Genomic DNA, 17,271 nt, shown 5'->3' with positions numbered 1-17,271 from the left:
GGCTGCAGCAGACGAGGAGAGTTTTCTTCGCGGTACCGCATCCTGCAAGGAGATCGAGATGTTTCGATTTGTCGGAGGTTTCGCCAAACTGTAGCGAGTAGACGTCCCTCCTGCATGCTCCTTCACCCCCCCCCTCAATCCTCCTCCACTTCCCACCACCGTCATCCTCCGTTCCCGTCCCGTCCCCTCCCCCCTCTCTCTTTCTCACTGCTGTACCCTCTGTTCACATCCTTTCCCTGCCCCATACCCTCCGGTGCACCCATGCTCTCCCCTCACTCTCACCTAAACGCGATCCCTCCCGCACTGGAAGGGCAGCAGAGGAAGAACAGGCAAGTCTGCCCTGCCTCCAGCTCCACCCCCTCCTCCCCCAGCGGGAGCTCGCCGTACGCTCCTGCCTCCCTTGGCAGCCTCGTGTGTCCTCGTCCTACCTCGTTCCACCGAGTCTGCAGAGGCCTCAGCAAGTCTGTCGCACTGCCTGCTGCACATGCTACCTGCGATGACAACCCGTCGCTTGTCAACCAGACCTGGACCATGACATCAGCAGGAGAAGAGTTGGAGGGAGGGACTTCACCTGGTACTCTCTTTCCTCTGAGTTCTGCGCTCCTGCAGCGGCGGGCTGGTCAGCCACGACCTCCTCAACGTCTCACGCAGTACCCAAGTTGGAGGAGGTTCGAAGCCCCGTGATCCTGAGCTTCTGTTTGGCCTTCATTCCGAAGAGAAGAGCCTTATTGGAGCTGTTGGCTGTCTTGGGTTTCGTCCTGAATGACCACAACCTGCCTGGCTGTCACCACCAAACTCCTCGTTCCGAAGAATGTCGTCACCCGCTCCCGAGCTTCTTGCAGCCTTCGACCTCGTTCGGTTCTTCCCGATGTTTTCCTCTGGGGCTTTTACAAGTCACTTGCTCCACACAAGTTCTCGACAGCAGCCACCTTTCGTTGTCTGCCTGCGGCAAGTGGTCGCGCTGCGCTGTCTTCCAGAACGTTTGACTGGGAGTGAAGCTCTCACGACCCTTCAGCGCCATCTCGAGGCTGGACAAGTCCATCCTTGTCAAACTTGCCGGCTGATGCCTCATCTTTCCCGAGAAGTCCAAGTGATGGTTGCGATCTCTCAACAAGCCTTCTGACTGTTCTTCCCTCTCGTCCATCACTTGCGGGGCTTCGGATTCCTCCATCGAGGCCTGCCCTTGATCATCCTCCTCCTCCTCCTCTCTCCTCTGCGTCTACAAGTCGTCAGATCGCATCTGATCGAAGTCAATTGGAGCTTGCCTCTAGCGCAGGCCTTCGGGTCTCGGGAGTGAATGAGGGGTTCCAACCTGTGAACTTGTTTGCCTGGCAGGTCAGACACTGTGAGGAGCAAGGATTCGAAGAGGACAGAAGTACCTTGGGTGTGTGGTACGATCCCCTGGCCATCCGGTCGGTTTCATACCAGTCCTCATTCGCGTTCGCGTTCGTCCACTCCGGCTTGTCAGGAAACGCGCTCTTCCCCGTGCTACCAGGTGATCCCTTCTTACGCCTCGAGAGCATGTACCCCAACAATCTCAGCAGTGCAAACATGAAACTGAAGGCTTCACTTCAGTCTGATCCACGAGCCTCCACAAACATTCACAACACCTGACAAGGCCCCTCATGCACGTGCGCACAGCAAACCACCAGATTCGGAAAACCAGCCGCGTGAAGGCACCAAGTGCAGTCTTTGAACCAGCTTGTCAACCGCAACCCCAACCCCTCCAGCCACCTCACCAGCAGGTCGTTCCATGCTGAGTCCTTCCTTGATGAGTGCAGGACCTGCGAGTACGACGGAGGAGGTTCCCATCTTGGCGAGCCACCCCGGAGGCGGGCAGGCAGCGAAGACAGAGGATGATGCTCAAAACAGTACTTCCTCGCGCTCCCTGCCGTCATCACTCGTCCAGCCCCACCCTTCCTCAACGGAGCTCGAGGCATCGCACAAGACAAAGACATGAACTGCGCCATCATGCACAGAGCAAGCGCTCTCGACAGCCTTGTCATCGCCTTGGTGTTGTCAGATCAGTGGCCTCAGGGTTGGCTCTCAACAGTCAGGAGCCTCGACTCAGGCGCCTGATCCCATTTGCAGGCCCAGCCTGAGAGCGACGGGCTGAAAATGACAATAGCAAGCTTCTTCTTCAAATCACGCTAGTATCATCACCCCTGCGAACATGTCGTCTTAGACAAGAGCACGTGTCGGCCCAGCTCTAAGGGAATGTCTACGATGATCTTTGCGCTGAGAATCTGATTCCTTCCGCTCCGTTTCATATCCGCATCCGTCCCCACTCACTCTGCGACGTAAATGCATAACCTCGTCCAGTCCTTTCGTGCTTCTTGTCGTGTTCTCCTACTCTTCCCTTTTCTTGAATCACCATGCATCTTCCTTCCTATCATTGTCCCCTCCTCTACTGATCCCATTTAGCCCTTCCTTCTTCCCCATTCACCTTCCTATCCCGCTTTCCTACCTTCAAACTTCTCATAACCTACTGCTCCTCCTGCTCCTCCTTCTTCTCGTGCTCCTCCTGCTCCTCCTGCTCCTCCTGCTCCTCCTGCTCCTCCTGCTCCTCCTGCTCCTCCTCTTCTCCTTCACACCGCCTCCATGCATGCGGACGTGCCGGCCCCATGATCTTCAGTACAATCATTTTTACTCATCAAAGTACCAACCTACATACTCTACTTATTGACTTTTGCTGTCCCCTCGTTTGACTGATATATTAACTTAACATCGGGGATGACGAACTGAGAACAGGCTGCTGAGGATCGGACCGCGCAGTTGAAGGTGACTGACTCTCTTTCCGAGTACCTCTCTCTCTCCCTCCTACTCTCCAAGGTGACTGATCGGACTCTTTCCGAGTACCTCTCTCTCTCCCTCCTACTCTCCAAGGTGTCTGACTCTTTCCGAGTACCTCTCTCTCTCCCTCCTACTCTCCAAGGTGTCTGACTCTTTCCGAGTACCTCTCTCTCTCCCTCCTACTCTCCAAGGTGTCTGACTCTTTCCGAGTACCTCTCTCTCTCCCTCCTACTCTCCAAGGTGACTGACTCTTTCCGAGTACCTCTCTCTCTCCCTCCTACTCTCCTTGGTGACTGACTCTCTTTCCGAGTACCTCTCTCTCCCCCTCCTATTCTCTGAGCCTGGAGATTTCCTCTCCCAGAGATTTCCTCTCCCTCGGAGATTTCCTCTTCCTCCTCTCCCTCTCCCTCCTCTCCCTCTTTCGCTCCTCTCTCAGTCTCAGTCTGTGTCCCAAGTCCGAGGTGCGAACTCGGAAGAGCAGTTTAACTGGGTCAACCGACGAAATCCTTTTTGGGGGAAAGCAGCATGCGCTGTCTTCGTCTTCTTGTGAACATAAAGTTTAATCTCACTTCTAAGCTTTCCACTTGGTCATTCTTAAGCTCCCATGCGTGCTATCTAAAGCACTTTGAGATATCTACTCGATCTCTTTGTTGGAATTGCTTCGCTGGAACTGATCATATCTTATCTACATTAACTCTGCCGTGACTGGCACATGAAAGTGTCTATGTACTCAGCCCCGCGTCCCCACTGGCCGACATGTACCACGCGATCCACTCCGGCTCTAGCCCCGACCCCTCCTCCTCTCCCTCTCCGCCTTGTCCAGCCGCGACCCGCTCCGCCCTCGGCTTGTGCTGGGTGCGCCGGCGCCGGCTCCGGGACGCCTTGCGCTCGTACGGCCAGCGGGCGATGCCCAGGCGTCGGCGGGCGGTCTTGAACGCCGTCAGAGACAGCCCCTGCAGGCAAGTAAGCGAGCTGCCGCCTCGCTCGGGACACACAGGAGGGGAGGGGGGAATACCAGGGAGGCGGCGGCCTGGGTCTGAGGGAGGTGGAAGAGGGCTTGGACGACGGAGGGCTTGAGGTTGACGCCTCGGCTGCCCTTGTAGACGAGGAGGGCTCCATTGAGAGCTTTTCTTCGCGGGTAGACGCGGACGTGGGAGGTCATGGCAGGAGGAGGACCGAGAAAGCCCCCACTACCCCACCTACCGTCCCACCGAGGCCTCCAGCCACCCGTCCCTTGGTGGAACTCCACAATGACCGGTACTGAGCAGATGCGACTGGGCCACGGGGTCAGAAAAAACAGGCAAAGGGAGTAGGGTGGGGTACCGACTCTGTGTTGTCCGCTCGGAAGGGCAGAGGGGCATCTGCGACTCCAGGTAATCTCGGACATCAGCCCTTAAAGGCCTTATAGGTGCCAGGTGGAGTCATCAACCCGAGACCTTTCTGCGTCCGGTAGGGTGCAGGGTAGGGTGATCCGGAGAGGGTAAGTGAGTTACTTACTTTGAGTAAACCGACACGGAGTCAGGGACCTCAAGCCCCATCATGCTTGTTTCAGCAAATATTACAATGTAAAATCAACCAAGAACATATCTCTACACGCCCTGTACGGACAATGCGGGAAATGACGACGCTATTTTCATGTAATATTGCGGGAGTCCAGATAAACCCAATACATGCGAGCAAGAGCCCTCTTGCTCGCAACTGATTCCAATGGGATCAAACGCGATTACCGGCGACCAAGATCACAACCTACCCATACTATACGGCGTCGGCAGACGGCAAGTGCTACAGCTGAACTGTTAAGAATGGAAGATACCGAAGAACTGGAACGCGATATAGCAGCTGTTTTGAATAACACTCTCGCTGAAAGCAGCCGTGTCATGTGTCGAGGTCACATGGTTCGATTCATTCAATTTTTATTTGCAAATGACGATGAAATGGGCCTGATAACTGCAGACATGAAGGCGGACATAGCCCGACCACGTTATTACCAAGATTACAGACGGACTACCTACTCAAGAATATTTGAGAGATATCTTGGCTCAGAAGCGGCATTTCATGCTCTGGATAGCACACTGCCTGAGAGTCAAACCTGATCTTTCTTTTCAAACATGCAGTTCTTGCAGATCCGCACTTATGTACATTTTACATTGCTATGACATGCCAGTGGAACGTTTATCCCAATTCCAGCTTGCTTTGACTGGACATTATGTCGGGTTGAAACGAAAATGCAACAAGCAGAATGCTAGGGGCAGGAGTGCAAAGTTGACCAAGGAAAGGACCTCTGCCTTTTTGTATCTACCAGATATTGGGCAGGGTCATGTTGACCAAGCTAGACCGAGAGTTCATTTGGGGTCGAACGTTCATGATTCTTGGCTGGAATCTAATGAGTCGCTCCAGTAACACAGCTTCTTTGATGTACAACCATATGGACTTTTCTGAAGACTCTCTGAGATTTTACATCATTCATTAGAAGAACGATCAGTCAGGTCATCGCGCTGGAGATCCAAGACATGTGTATTGCAATCCTACCAAACCGGAAATATGCCCGTTCTTGGCTTTAGGTCAGTATCTGTGTTGCCTCACGGAGAAGTATGTGATTACTGAAGATGCAGAGATTTATTGGTTGATCTATGTAGCGGATCATACTTCAGAGGTGAAAGGTGAATGGAGAACCGTGACTCAGTCTGAAATGATGAAACAGGATCACACAGTATTCGTAAAGGAAGCGCGACATACTGTGCCGCCAGAACCACCGCTGGTCCGTCCGTTGGTGCGATCAGTGTAAGGGCTGGATGGAAGATAAACTCAGTGTTGGAAGGGTCTGTGGGATGACTTTTATTTCCATATGTGTCAACACCTCGAACGCGCGCCGTGGTTGAAGTTGGGTTGGCATCAGTGATACACCACGAACAATTTCTTCGAGAGGTTATACGAACAAATCATGCCTTGTTTCGAACCACCCTGTTCTTGCATTCAGGTTTTGTACAGACGCCAACCTCGTTATCCTACACTTCTGTGCAGTGCCCCCCCCCCCAGGTGCTCCTCACGACAGCCCCGCGTCCCCACTGGCCGACATGTACCACGCGATCCACTCCGGCTCTAGCCCCGACCCCTCCTCCTCTCCCTCTCCGCCTTGTCCGGCCGCGACCCGCTCCGCCCTCGGCTTGTGCTGGGTGCGCCGGCGCCGGCTCCGGGACGCCTTGCGCTCGTACGGCCAGCGGGCGATGCCCAGGCGTCGGCGGGCGGTCTTGAACGCCGTCAGAGACAGCCCCTGCAGACAAGTAAGCGAGCTGCCGCCTCGCTCGGGACACACAGGAGGGGAGGGGGGAATACCAGGGAGGCGGCGGCCTGGGTCTGAGGGAGGTGGAAGAGGCTGCCCTTGTAGACGATGAGGGCTCCGTTGAGAGCTTTTCTTCGCGGGTAGACGCGGACGTGGGAGGTCATGGCAGGAGGAGGAGGAGGAGGAGGGCAGTACGGAAGTTGCTTGGTTGTTGACCGATGAGGAAGCTCCCACTACCCCACCTACTTCCTCAATCAATAACCCACCCCATCCCCACCCGGGAGGATGAGGAGGAGAGCAGAGGATTTGCTGTTGTTTGTTGACCGAGGAATCTTCTTCTTCTCTCGGGGGTATCTCTCTTCCCATGGATCAAACAACCCCTCATCAACGCGGAGACAGGGAGCTGGGGGTCATCAGGATATGCGACTGGGGTGACATGGTTTGGAGTAACTTCTTGATAAACTTTTTTTTCCGTTCGAGAGCCTGAGGGGGTGAGGTGGGGGTCCTACTCGTTGTCCGCACGGAAAGGGACAGAGATGCTCGCGGTGATGTTTTGATGACCCCGCCGGTGCCACAGAGGAAATATATCTTCGGTCAACCATGAAGCCAGTACCGCCTGCCATGCCTCTTTTATTGTAGGCGTGAAGTGTCTGGGCCACTAGCTCGAGACCATTCAGGGGATTTAAACGTCACCGCGTCCAACGCAACTCGGGTCGTTCCAGTCACTCTTTTCGCGAGTCACGACAGTTCTGACCGCGCAGGGACGTATTTCTTCGAACCCTTCCTTTTTAGGCGTTCGAGGGGGTGGGTTGATAGATCTTGGGGAAAAGTCGGTACAAGTTCGGTAGTGGCTTCCTCGGTCAACAACACAGCAACTTCCCTACCCTCCTCCTCCTCCTCCTCCTGCCATGACCTCCCACGTCTGCGTCTACCCGCGAAGAAAAGCTCTCAACGGAGCCCTCATCGTCTACAAGGGCAGCCGAGGCGTCAACCTCAAGCCCTCCGTCGTTCAAGCCCTCTTCCACCTCCCTCAGACCCAGGCCGCCGCCTCCCTGGTATTCCCCCCTCCCCTCCTGTGTGTCCCGAGCGAGGCGGCAGCTCGCTTACTTGTCTGCAGGGGCTATCTCTGACGGCGTTCAAGACCGCCCGCCGACGCCTGGGCATCGCCCGCTGGCCGTACGAGCGCAAGGCGTCCCGGAGCTGGCGCCGGCGCACCCAGCACAAGCCGAGGACGGAGCGGGTCGCGGGCGGAGAAGGCGGAGAGGGAGAGGAGGAGGGGTCGGGGCTAGAGCCGGAGTGGATCGCGTGGTACATGTCGGCCAGCGGGGACGCGGGGCTGTCGTGAGGAGCACCTGGGGAGGGGAGGGGGGGGAGGGTGCACTGCATGGGCAAGACGAGGGATGACGGAGTACAGTAGTGTAGGATAACGATGTAGGAGTAAAGGAAACGTGCGGGTCGAAGGGGCTCTGTCCGTGTAATGAGCACCGTTCCTTTTTACAACAAAAATCCCAGTACTCGTTCAACATCAAACCACATTGCACTCATTGTTCACTGACAATCACTGTGATTACTATCCAACATCAACTGGCTGCTACTCGAGCCTGGCATCCGATCCTGTAGCTCGCTGACAGTGAGCAGCCAAAAGAATTATATACAGTTGCAAAGAAGCTAGAAATCGAGAGACCACTTCGCATCACTTGCTGAAATGATCGGCAACAAAATTTGTCTCGAAAAACAATGCTCAATCAAACCATTGAGCGCAACCCAGGCAGATGGCCTGTTATCAGTTCATCTCGCTCCTCCCTTGACTTCTGTGACTGGTTGCTCTTCTGACCAGTGAAAACTTCTGCTCGGCATCAAGTCAACGAAGGGCAAGAGACATCTTGAAGCTGTATATACCGTGAGGCTTGTTCGGTTTTCGATGCCTTGAATTCTTCCTTCCTGCAAACGCACAGAACAATAAACGTTGAGGAGGGGAAAGTAGTACAGACGAAACTGACCTTTTGCTATTCTGCCACCCTCGTTCAATCCTACATACAAGGTTTCCCTCTCACCTTTCCTTTGGAATGCAAGGTAGACACTGAACAAGAAAATCATGGCAAGTAACCCACCGGCAAAATATGGCTTCGCTTTGTTCCAAAACTGAATCGATTTGTGATTACACACATCGATGAGGTTCGTGTCACTTTTTACACTGTCTTCATACGCCAGCAAAAGCAGCATTCCAGCTGACAAATGAAAGGACATGTGACAATGAAATGGCCAAACTCCACCTCCAGGATTGCTTGCTTCAAAGCAGATCTTTCTCCGAGCACAATTTCCCCCAGGAACAAGCACCGTGTCACGAAAAACTGGGGAATTTAGGCCGTGCATGTAAGGAATCTCACCGTCACTTGTCTCAAGTGTCACAAAGTCATGTCCATGCATGTGAAAGGAATGCGAATCACCATTCGAGTTGACAAGTGTGAAACAATACTTCTTTCCCCTTTGAAGCCTGAAGATTCGCGGTTCTCCAACGCACGTAAAATCTGGATCGGAAGGTCCTGGAGGTATGAGGCTGGAGCCATTGATTGACATGTAGCCATGCTTCCCACTTAGCCGAATGGAAATGTTCTCTGCGCCCGAGTAGTCCATGGGAGCTTCCTGCACGCGGCGAAGACGGAAGTCGAGTTCATCGTCAGCACGACCAGTCGCATTCAGAGCAAGTGGAAGAGACGTGCGAGGAGACGTCGAATTTGCAAAGAGAGCTCGAAATATAGCTACGTCGTTCATGTTTGGAACGCGATTGAAGGATTCTGCAATAGCAAGGAGGGTAATTTCTGTGGACTTTTGGACTAGCAAGTCATATCTTTGACCTACGGAGATCCAGAGCTTGTCGCAACTGTATGGAACAACCCAGTTTCCATCCACTTGAACGATCTTCGACCCTTTTGGACAATGAATTCGATAATTGGTCATTGATCCTCCATTTATCAGACGCAACCTTGCATAGGTCTCGGCAGTTGACATTTCTGTTTGGAACTCCTGCTTCCTGTTGATCGTGTGTCTCTCGTACTTCACATGCGACTCATCAACTGGAGCCTCACATGTCTGAAAAGAAGCTTGAATGAGCTTCGGAACGCTTGTCCACATAAGCTTCATTTGTGCGAGTGCGGAATCTGGCGAATTCAGAGAGCACTTTTCGTCCGACGTTCTCATCATCGTGTAAGGACACCAGTCCTCCAACATTAAGATGAAATCCTCAGCATCATTCAAATGGCCATGTACAATACCCAACGAGGAGGGGAAATTCCTTTCCCTGATGATGATCGGGAGGGCAAGGCCTTTGGCGTGCTGCATTCCGTAGTGCGAATGCATGAAAAAGGTACCAGTTTGATTGATGTCGAAAACTACATGCTTTGCACGATCAGCTGGTATCAGCCAGTCCTCTACAAGTGGAAAGCCGTCCTGACCTGTCTTGTATGAAGCTGGATTCAAGCCATGAGCATGCACAATAGTGTTCTCGTGGAGTTGATTCACGTATTCCACATCAAACTTCTCCCCTTCGTCCAACAGCAGAGTTTCGACTCCTCCTACGAGACTTAACGCCGAGCCTGAGATCTGAAGGCTCTCCTCATACCTCCTCAGTATTACCCTCCTCGGCTCGCTCATCACCATCCCGACAAGCAGCACCGCCACAAACTTGCCCCGCATGGCGCCTTGAAAGGCCGACCACCCACCCTCTTTGATGTGTGGTATGCTCCAACCACCTCCACCCCACCAGTTCGTACCACCCTTGTAGTAGCAATGCATTTACTACCCCCTATTTAACTGACAAGAATACCCTAGAAATGTACCAACATCTCAGATCACTACACCCCGACCACCTCTTTTTCACCTACCACCCGTCCTTGCACCTCTACCCTTTGGACTGAGAGGGGTAGCTCGTGCCCAATCCTCAATTTTAATCAAATACAATAGCAAGCTCGCCTCAATTGGTTTCAACCACACCGATTCGATTTTCAACTCTGATTTTTGATTTTAATCGATTTCCCATCAGACTCTTGTCGCAAGTGGCGAGAGGGCGGGCAGTTCGATGGCAGAATGGGGGAGTAGGTAGAGGCGAAGGCGACAGAAAGTGTGTGTGTTGGTGGTGGTGGTGGTGGTGGTGGGGGGGGGGGGGGCAGCAGGAGGAGACAGGAGAGGGATAAAGAGCAGGGTTGGAAGGGAGAGGGTCACGGGGAAGAAAAATTAAGATTGTGGAAGCAGGAGAAGCTCACCTGGTCTAGGGTGTACGGAATCATCACGAAAAGATTCAGAACGATGGTCTGTTATCTATGTCATAGATGAGTGTCAGAGGAGTAGAATCAGGAGCCTAAGAAGGACAGTGCAAGACAAAACTAGTCATTATATGTGAATGATTCTGAATGAAATCAAAAGTCAAACGGTTTGCATCGATGCCGGTTGGAAAGTTGGTAACAGCTTGAATTGACATACTGGTTCCAGAACTGAGGTCGAAAGTCTTATATGCTGGTTTGGGGGTCTTCCAAGAATCGATGGATTTACTGCAGAACATGACAGCAGAGAAAGATATTGTCCCACAACCAACTACAGGCTTATCCCTTCTGAAGCAAGGCCAGACGATCCTGAGGACTGGTATGCGAAAGTTTCATGCTTATTTCTCCTCAATGTCCGCAGGCGTCCCTTCCATTGATCGCCTCCTACGAGGGGGCTTCTTGTGTAGAAGGTTTTGAAGCAGAGGCACTGCTCGCCGACTCTGACATGTCTTTGCAGTGTGACAGAAGTCTGTGGGGAAGCTGGAGCGGGAAAGACGCAGCTCCTGCTACACTTGATGGTTCGCTGCCAGTTTCCACAGGGGCAAGGAGGTCTCGGTAGAAAGGCTGTCTATGTTTGCACAGAAGGGGAGCCGCCCATGAAGCGGTTACAACAAATTGCAGCATTCTACAAAGATGAGTTGTTCTCCCAGTGGAATGGGGCACATCCTTGCGAAAACATATTCATTGAGAAGGCGCATACGCCAGCAGAACTGGAGCATGTCATTGAAAGCAGGCTCCCTCGATTGCTAGAGCAGCACTCGCCAGGACTCGTTGTCATTGATTCCATCGCAGCCCCTCTGCGGGGGGATGAGGCGTATCAGGGTTGCCAGGAGAGCGCCTCGAGATCAGAGTTTTTGATCAAGACGTCACGATTGTTGAAGCATCTATCATCTCGGTATGCAGATTCTCCATTTTATCCACGATTGATTGACATTCCCTGCTACTCCAGATTCAATTGTGCAGTTGTAACTGCGAATCAAGTAACAGATTCCTTCTCCCCGAATGAGGACAGCTCATATACAAAGCGCAAACAAACGAAGCAAGCCGCTCTGGGATTGACATGGTCACAAGGTGTCAACGCCAGATTGATTTTGCTAAGGCCTACGATGAATGATGATTATCTGATTGATGAAGTCGAGGAGGAGGGCAATCCAGACATAGCCCCTTCATTTCAGGCACTGAAAGCAGATAAATATTCCGCAGGATCAATTAGGTCAGGCAGCAGAAGGGTATTCTTTAACTTTCTTTCTGCAATTGAATGATTCAGACCCTCCTCTCAGGCAAAACTTTTGTGGTCTCCGTGGGCACCTCCAGGTCTTCACTATCGGGAGAAATCGAGCATCGCTGATATTCGATGCAGGTATCTGCGAATTCAGAATTGGCTTCCGGGGGTTAGAATCGGACGAGATGTGCGACAACAATGATGAATAGGACAGCCTGTGAAATTTCTTGTAAATCTGTTCATTTTTTCACCAAGTTGCCTGAGACACCAGCCATGCCTATTTCTTCATTTTCCATTGAAAGTATGACGATCCAATAGTCCATAGACAACATTTTTGAATAGTTATCTGAAATTTTGGAGATTGGACAAGTATGCAGGTTGAGAGGCAGTTAAAACAACATTTGACATTTGAGGCACAAATTGATGACATCAAGCACACGCTGATTGGAAGCTTAGAAATGATCCAAAATGGTAAGGCTCCACAACTTAACAACTGAATTTTGATAACACAATGAAATGAACAGCATGTAAGCCCTCTCATGATACAAATAAGTTAAACTGACTAAATGGAAACATTACAAGCGAAATGGTGAAATTGCTTCAATCTTGAGCGTTCTCAGCGGTTTGTTCAGAGTCTTCAACGTCCATCTGAAGTCAAAAATCAAGTCTAATTCATGCAGGGCAAACCCTGACCTTAAACTTCTTGTACTTTTCTTCATTCCTGACCATCGCATCGGGAATCAGAATTTTCTTCCTCTTGTCAATGATACGTTGCTTCTTCTTAGATCTGTTTTGCGGTATTCAATTACGGCACAAACAGACCAAAAGCACGAATACATTGTTTTCGAAGAAAGCTGCACTGCCTTTGTTTGTTTCTCGACTCTGTTCTTCTTGTTCAACTGCAAAGGATTCTTTAGCTTTCACAAATTATCAGGAACACCGATATCCTTCATATGTGGAGCTGTCACAAATCCCTTTTTTGGCTTTGTTCTGAGTACATTCAGGGCTCTCTGTGACGGCTTTTACCTTCCTATCTCATCTCTCGTTTTGTTTTGTGGCTTTTCCTCTCATTGCCTTTCGAGCTACCTCTCTTCTAGAGTCTAGCTCCCCTGTCGCTCTCGCTCTATGTTTCTATCCGAGTGGAAGTAGAAGTATGTGTGGAGACACATTTGGACTTGTGCGCAGATAAGGTGCATAGGTGGAGAACATATAGAGGTGGAGGTGAACGTAGAGTAGATATGGATGTTGGATGTTGGATGTTGGATGTTTGACGTTGAGGTTGGATGTTGGATGAATGATGAATGATGTTGGATGTTTCACGTTTGATGTTTCACGTTGATATTGGATATTGGATATTGAATATTGATATTTTGGATGCTTGATGTTTCACGTTGATATTTGATGTTTGATGTTGGATGTTGGATGTTGATGTTGATATTGGATGTCGATATTGATATTGGATGTCGATGTTGGATATCGGATGTCGATGTTGATATTGGATGTCGATGTTGGATATCGGATGTCGATATTGATATTGGATGTCGATATTGATATTGAATGTCGATATTGTTGATGTTGATATTGGATGTTTCAAGTGTTCTTACCTTGTTCTTCGAGTTCTTCTTCCTGTTGTGCGAAATGTGCTTCCTGTTGATGCCGCCAAGAACCCCCATTGTGCACGTGCTACCACCCCCTCGCACCCCGTACCACCCACACCCTCACACCCGTACAGTGATTTGTATTCGACCCCCAATTAGGCTTTCTTACCCCCGTTTTTCCCAGACAAAATACCCGTATTCATAATACCCCTACCCCTCTGCGAGCATATCACCGTTACATTTGTATGAAAACAGTTATCATATAGTTACAAACCGTTACAGCATCCTGGCTCTTCGCACCATGGCGCGGGGGCGACTGCGGGGATGGGCGACCGGAGCCGTCGCAAGTGGGATGGCAGCGATGGTGATCGTTATGGCCTCGTACCGCCTATCATGGATGAATGCTGGAGGATCGCCATTGAGGGCTGAGCTTCTCCATGTGGGTGCGCTGACTGCTCAGGAAGAGGTACGTGGACAACTATGGGAAGTGTTGTAAGATGTAGCTGGTTTGCGATTGTCCACTCAGCTTCTTCGTGACATGTTGTATTGAAAACCATCATACGAATGTGTTGTTTTCCGCTTCTTCATCGTTTGTGCATAACCATTGCTCTGTGTTTGTCTGAAACAAGATTGCAACTGAACATATGTTCTTCACAGCGTATGGACGCTAGCTGGGTGGACGGAGACGAGAGATACAACATTCCGACTCACAAAGGAATGTTTCGTGAAAAATCTCAGGCAGCAGTTCAAACTTCCAACCCACCGGACAATGACCGAAAGAATCATGCTAAGGCAACGCCGCCCTCGCAGCCACCTTCTGGAGATTCCTTTTCTCCGACCCACATCAAGCAGCACCGGAGTTTTGTGAATGAGATCAGGGCTGCAAAGGACATGGTTCAAAGACTGTCTCACCGTGACTCGAAGCTTGAATCAGCAGCTGACCAAGGAGCTAACAATCTCCTCAAGTCTTACAGCGATATCTTCGATTCTGGAATTGATGAATATCAAAAGATGGCGGCAAAGGTAGATGCCAGTGAGAAGAAGGCGTTTCAGGGTGAACAGATCGATTCGGAGGCAAAGAAGATCCCCAAAGCGTCATCAAATAACCCCCTTGTTGCGAGAACTAAGGACGTTAGGAGCCACGACTGGCACGAGACGTCTAGAGTCAGCAACCTGAAGGCGTCCAATTCAGATGATAGCGTGGATCCTTTTGCCGCAGAGCGCAAAATCTGGCGCGAACGTGGAATCCAGGGTCACTTGCTCGCAGTCCCAAGGGAATACAGGCACGAAGTTGATGAGACTGGCGGAACAAGCACAGCAGTTTCATCCCTTCCAGCGTTTATCAAGCAAGCCAGGAAAGACCTTGAAGACTCTGACTATGTGCGATCAAGAGAGGTGCTTTGCATTGGCTTGAATCTATCATTATTTTCATCTGAATGTCTTTTGCATCTGCAGCCCTCAAGAGATCTTTCCCCGCAGGAGATCGCTGAGGAGAAGAAGAATCGATTGGACGCTGTTGAGAGAGAAGCGAAGGCACCGCGGTTGAAGGTCCCGAAGGGTGTTACTCTCAAGCAACTTGTTCAGAATGCTGTCGATCATGCTCTCTATCGCCAACAGCCTCGAAGCAACCTTCGACTGGCTTCCAAGACTTCAGACTTGTATCAGGTAGCGATGTGATGTGTGGCTGAATCCGGCGGGGTTGACTCTTTTGTGAAAGGTGAGCAGAGCTGCTGGTTCTATCAGATCGCAGAATCAGAATCAGGTGCAGACCTCAGCACCGGACTTTGCAGCTCCACAGTACTCCGTGAAAATGCCTGATGCTGCATCGCCTTTGAATGCACTTGAAATGCCGTCGCGGGACGGTGACTCGGTGCGATCGGATTTGTTTCGATCGACGGAGCGACATCTTAAGAACGAGATCAATTCGATTTTTGGAGATTCCAGTCCAACCCAGACTCACAACAGGCATCGCAACTCGAGAAAAGTTGTCAAAAAGCACCTCAATCAGGAGATTGAGAAAATCAGGGAAATGGCTCAAAAAGTTGAGAAGGACAATGCTCTTCATAAGGATCAACTCAAAACTGCCCAACAAGCGCAGGTCTCTCTTGTCAAAGCAGACTCTTCTGCGCACAGGGCCGAATTGCGGGAAGTTGCAAAGTTGAGGAGACAAATCCGCAAGTTGAAAGAGAAGGCGATGGTCGCAAAACTTAAGAGGCAGGTGAAACGCCTGAGACAGCAGGTATCGTCCTTCCCATATCGGCACGTAATGAGTAGGCTCACGATGCTTTGAAGGTGTTGCAGAACGAAGCAGATGGTAGCTCGTCTCAGGTTCCCTAACCATGCACGTTGTGTCAGTTTTCGCTCACTGGCCTACTTTGCGTGCAGGAAGGGAGCCAAGAAGGTGACCAAGGGAGCAGCCCGACAAGTCAGAATGAAGGCAGTGAGGTCTGACCCAGTGTAAACTTGATATGGATCCATTTGACTTGATTATCAGCAGCAAACTCCTGAGGAAAACAACTCAGGGGAGAGTTCGGAGAGCGGCGATGCGAACAACGAAGCAGAACAGCCCAAGGAAGAGGATGAAGAGCAGGCGGGCAAGGAGGAGAAGCAAAGTGAGGAGTCCGAGGCTACGGAGAAGGAAGAGGGCAATGGAGACAAGGATGATGCAAAGGACGTGACGAAAGAAGAGGAAGAGAAACATGAGGAGGAGACCAATCAAGAAGCGAAAGATGAGAAGGAGGAAACTAATCAAGAAGATAATGCTCAGCAGGAGAAGAATGAGGCTAAGGAAAAAGATAGCAAGGATGAGAAGGACGAGAAATCAGAAGGCCAAGACCAGGATACCCCGAAGCCGAAAGAGAGCCAGGCTGCGAAGCGGATCAGGGTCTGCGACGGCTTAGGCTGTGAATGGAGGTATATCGCAGCTCCTCCTCCTCCTCCTCCGGTAACCCTTCGCATCACTGCAAGCCTCTTCGTGACGCCTTGCTCCACCAGATGAATGCTACACAAGGCATCAGCAGCGCTCTCAATGGCGGGGGTGGACTCTTCGACTGGCTTTTCCCATGGGAGGGAAGCTTCAGTTCGGAAGTCTCTCTGAACAAAAAGGGGGATATTCGTGCTCACCATGACGACCCTCACGGTCATCTCATGCCGCGCAACAAATATCAGAATGCAAGGTATGGCATCCCCCCCCCTCCCCTTCTCCTCGCTTCCCCCCGCCGCCCCCCTCCCTCTTGCCTTCCTCTCCTTGCTTTGTTTTCTCTGCTCGGTACCTCCATTGCCCTTCACACCTTAGCCCCTCCCTGCACCCACGATCTTCTCTCTTGACAGTTGTTTCAGGTATCCTGATGGAATCATCCATGTGCGCGAGGACAAAGACAAGAGGGAGGGGATCACGAATCAAGTTGCAACGCATCTGTTTGCCGACCACATCGTCCCTGCAGCGCCAGGTTTTAACGCCGGCATGGGAAGGCACGTCCGGGCTCAGCAAGCATATGATTGGAATCACAATTGGGAGACACAGCATGTGTCAGAGAACTCACTGAAACATGGGAAGAAAATCGTTGTAGGTTAGTCGCTTCTTTTTAAAACAGATATTCTTAGAGACACTAGTTCTCTCCTCTCCCCTCCTCTCCCCTCCTCTCCTCTCCTCTCCTCTCCTCTCCTCTCCCCTCCCCTCCCCTCCCCTCCTCTCCTCTCCTCTCCTCTCCTCTCCCCTCCTCTCCTCTCCCCTCCCCTCTCCTCCTCTCCCCCCTTCTCTTCTCTCCTCCCCCTTCTCTCCTCTCCTCCCCCTCCTCCCATCTCTGCTCTACTCTACTCACCTCAAAGTCTGTTCGGCAAGCTCCATCCCCTGGCATGTTGAAGTCTTGCAGCGCAGTAGGTACTCTTGTCTGCATTTCTGTACACCTTCAGTACCGGGGCGGGCCCTTACAATACATGAGTGAAGTGCACATCCCCACCTTTCTGCTACAAGTACCCCATGTTTGCCATGGTAGGGGTATGTACCCCTCCTGGTCAAAAGCGCCCCATGAGAGTACCCTACCCCCTCTTGACACGATATTC

At 51.4% G+C, this 17,271-nt stretch overlaps 6 protein-coding genes across 6 annotated transcripts; 3 read left to right on the top strand and 3 right to left on the bottom strand.

Annotated features, from left to right (window-relative positions):
• Positions 1–1,379: 1,379 nt before the first annotated feature.
• On the bottom strand, positions 1,380–1,876 carry GUITHDRAFT_164197 (hypothetical protein). Its single transcript, XM_005829158.1, has 3 exons — positions 1,740–1,876; positions 1,611–1,690; positions 1,380–1,557 (listed from the first exon to the last, which is right to left on the bottom strand). The coding sequence occupies exons 1-3, from the start codon at positions 1,810–1,812 to the stop codon at positions 1,507–1,509; spliced, it is 204 nt and encodes a 67-aa protein (XP_005829215.1). The 5' UTR covers positions 1,813–1,876; the 3' UTR covers positions 1,380–1,506.
• A 3,234-nt stretch (positions 1,877–5,110) lies between these two features.
• GUITHDRAFT_74153 (hypothetical protein) lies at positions 5,111–5,578 on the top strand (the record flags this gene model as incomplete). The annotated part of the gene is made up of 2 exons (XM_005829157.1): positions 5,111–5,189; positions 5,295–5,578. The coding sequence occupies 2 exons, from the start codon at positions 5,111–5,113 to the stop codon at positions 5,576–5,578; spliced, it is 363 nt and encodes a 120-aa protein (XP_005829214.1).
• A 2,240-nt stretch (positions 5,579–7,818) lies between these two features.
• On the bottom strand, positions 7,819–9,766 carry GUITHDRAFT_141431 (hypothetical protein; the record flags this gene model as incomplete). Its single annotated transcript, XM_005829156.1, has 4 exons — positions 7,819–7,919; positions 7,973–8,014; positions 8,074–8,103; positions 8,128–9,766. The coding sequence occupies 4 exons, from the start codon at positions 9,764–9,766 to the stop codon at positions 7,819–7,821; spliced, it is 1,812 nt and encodes a 603-aa protein (XP_005829213.1).
• A 1,219-nt stretch (positions 9,767–10,985) lies between these two features.
• On the top strand, positions 10,986–11,820 carry GUITHDRAFT_111794 (hypothetical protein; the record flags this gene model as incomplete). The annotated part of the gene is made up of 3 exons (XM_005829155.1): positions 10,986–11,602; positions 11,657–11,703; positions 11,750–11,820. The coding sequence occupies 3 exons, from the start codon at positions 10,986–10,988 to the stop codon at positions 11,818–11,820; spliced, it is 735 nt and encodes a 244-aa protein (XP_005829212.1).
• Positions 11,821–12,211: 391 nt separating this feature from the next.
• GUITHDRAFT_141430 (hypothetical protein) lies at positions 12,212–13,284 on the bottom strand (the record flags this gene model as incomplete). The annotated part of the gene is made up of 5 exons (XM_005829154.1): positions 12,212–12,259; positions 12,305–12,398; positions 12,449–12,510; positions 12,698–12,742; positions 13,216–13,284. The coding sequence occupies 5 exons, from the start codon at positions 13,282–13,284 to the stop codon at positions 12,212–12,214; spliced, it is 318 nt and encodes a 105-aa protein (XP_005829211.1).
• A 226-nt stretch (positions 13,285–13,510) lies between these two features.
• GUITHDRAFT_111792 (hypothetical protein) lies at positions 13,511–16,783 on the top strand (the record flags this gene model as incomplete). Its single annotated transcript, XM_005829153.1, has 9 exons — positions 13,511–13,675; positions 13,867–14,604; positions 14,665–14,750; positions 14,794–14,874; positions 14,935–15,448; positions 15,502–15,537; positions 15,599–15,649; positions 15,704–16,122; positions 16,549–16,783. The coding sequence occupies 9 exons, from the start codon at positions 13,511–13,513 to the stop codon at positions 16,781–16,783; spliced, it is 2,325 nt and encodes a 774-aa protein (XP_005829210.1).
• Positions 16,784–17,271: the final 488 nt, after the last annotated feature.

The sequence above is a fragment of the Guillardia theta genome (assembly GCF_000315625.1).
Source record: "Guillardia theta CCMP2712 unplaced genomic scaffold GUITHscaffold_54, whole genome shotgun sequence".
Taxonomy (NCBI): domain Eukaryota; class Cryptophyceae; order Pyrenomonadales; family Geminigeraceae; genus Guillardia; species Guillardia theta.
This window is presented reverse-complemented; position numbering and strand designations above follow the sequence as displayed.

Excerpts from the sequence above, each read along its gene's own strand:
- GUITHDRAFT_164197 (XM_005829158.1), bottom strand. The coding sequence starts at position 1,812 with ATGGGAACCTCCTCCGTCGTACTCGCAGGTCCTGCACTCATCAAGGAA. Across the intron at positions 1,691-1,739 it reads CAGCATGGAACGACCTGCTG|ACTGCACTTGGTGCCTTCAC; the intron begins GTGAGGTGGCTG and ends GCTGGTTCAAAG. Across the intron at positions 1,558-1,610 it reads TGCATGAGGGGCCTTGTCAG|TTTCATGTTTGCACTGCTGA; the intron begins GTGTTGTGAATG and ends TGAAGCCTTCAG.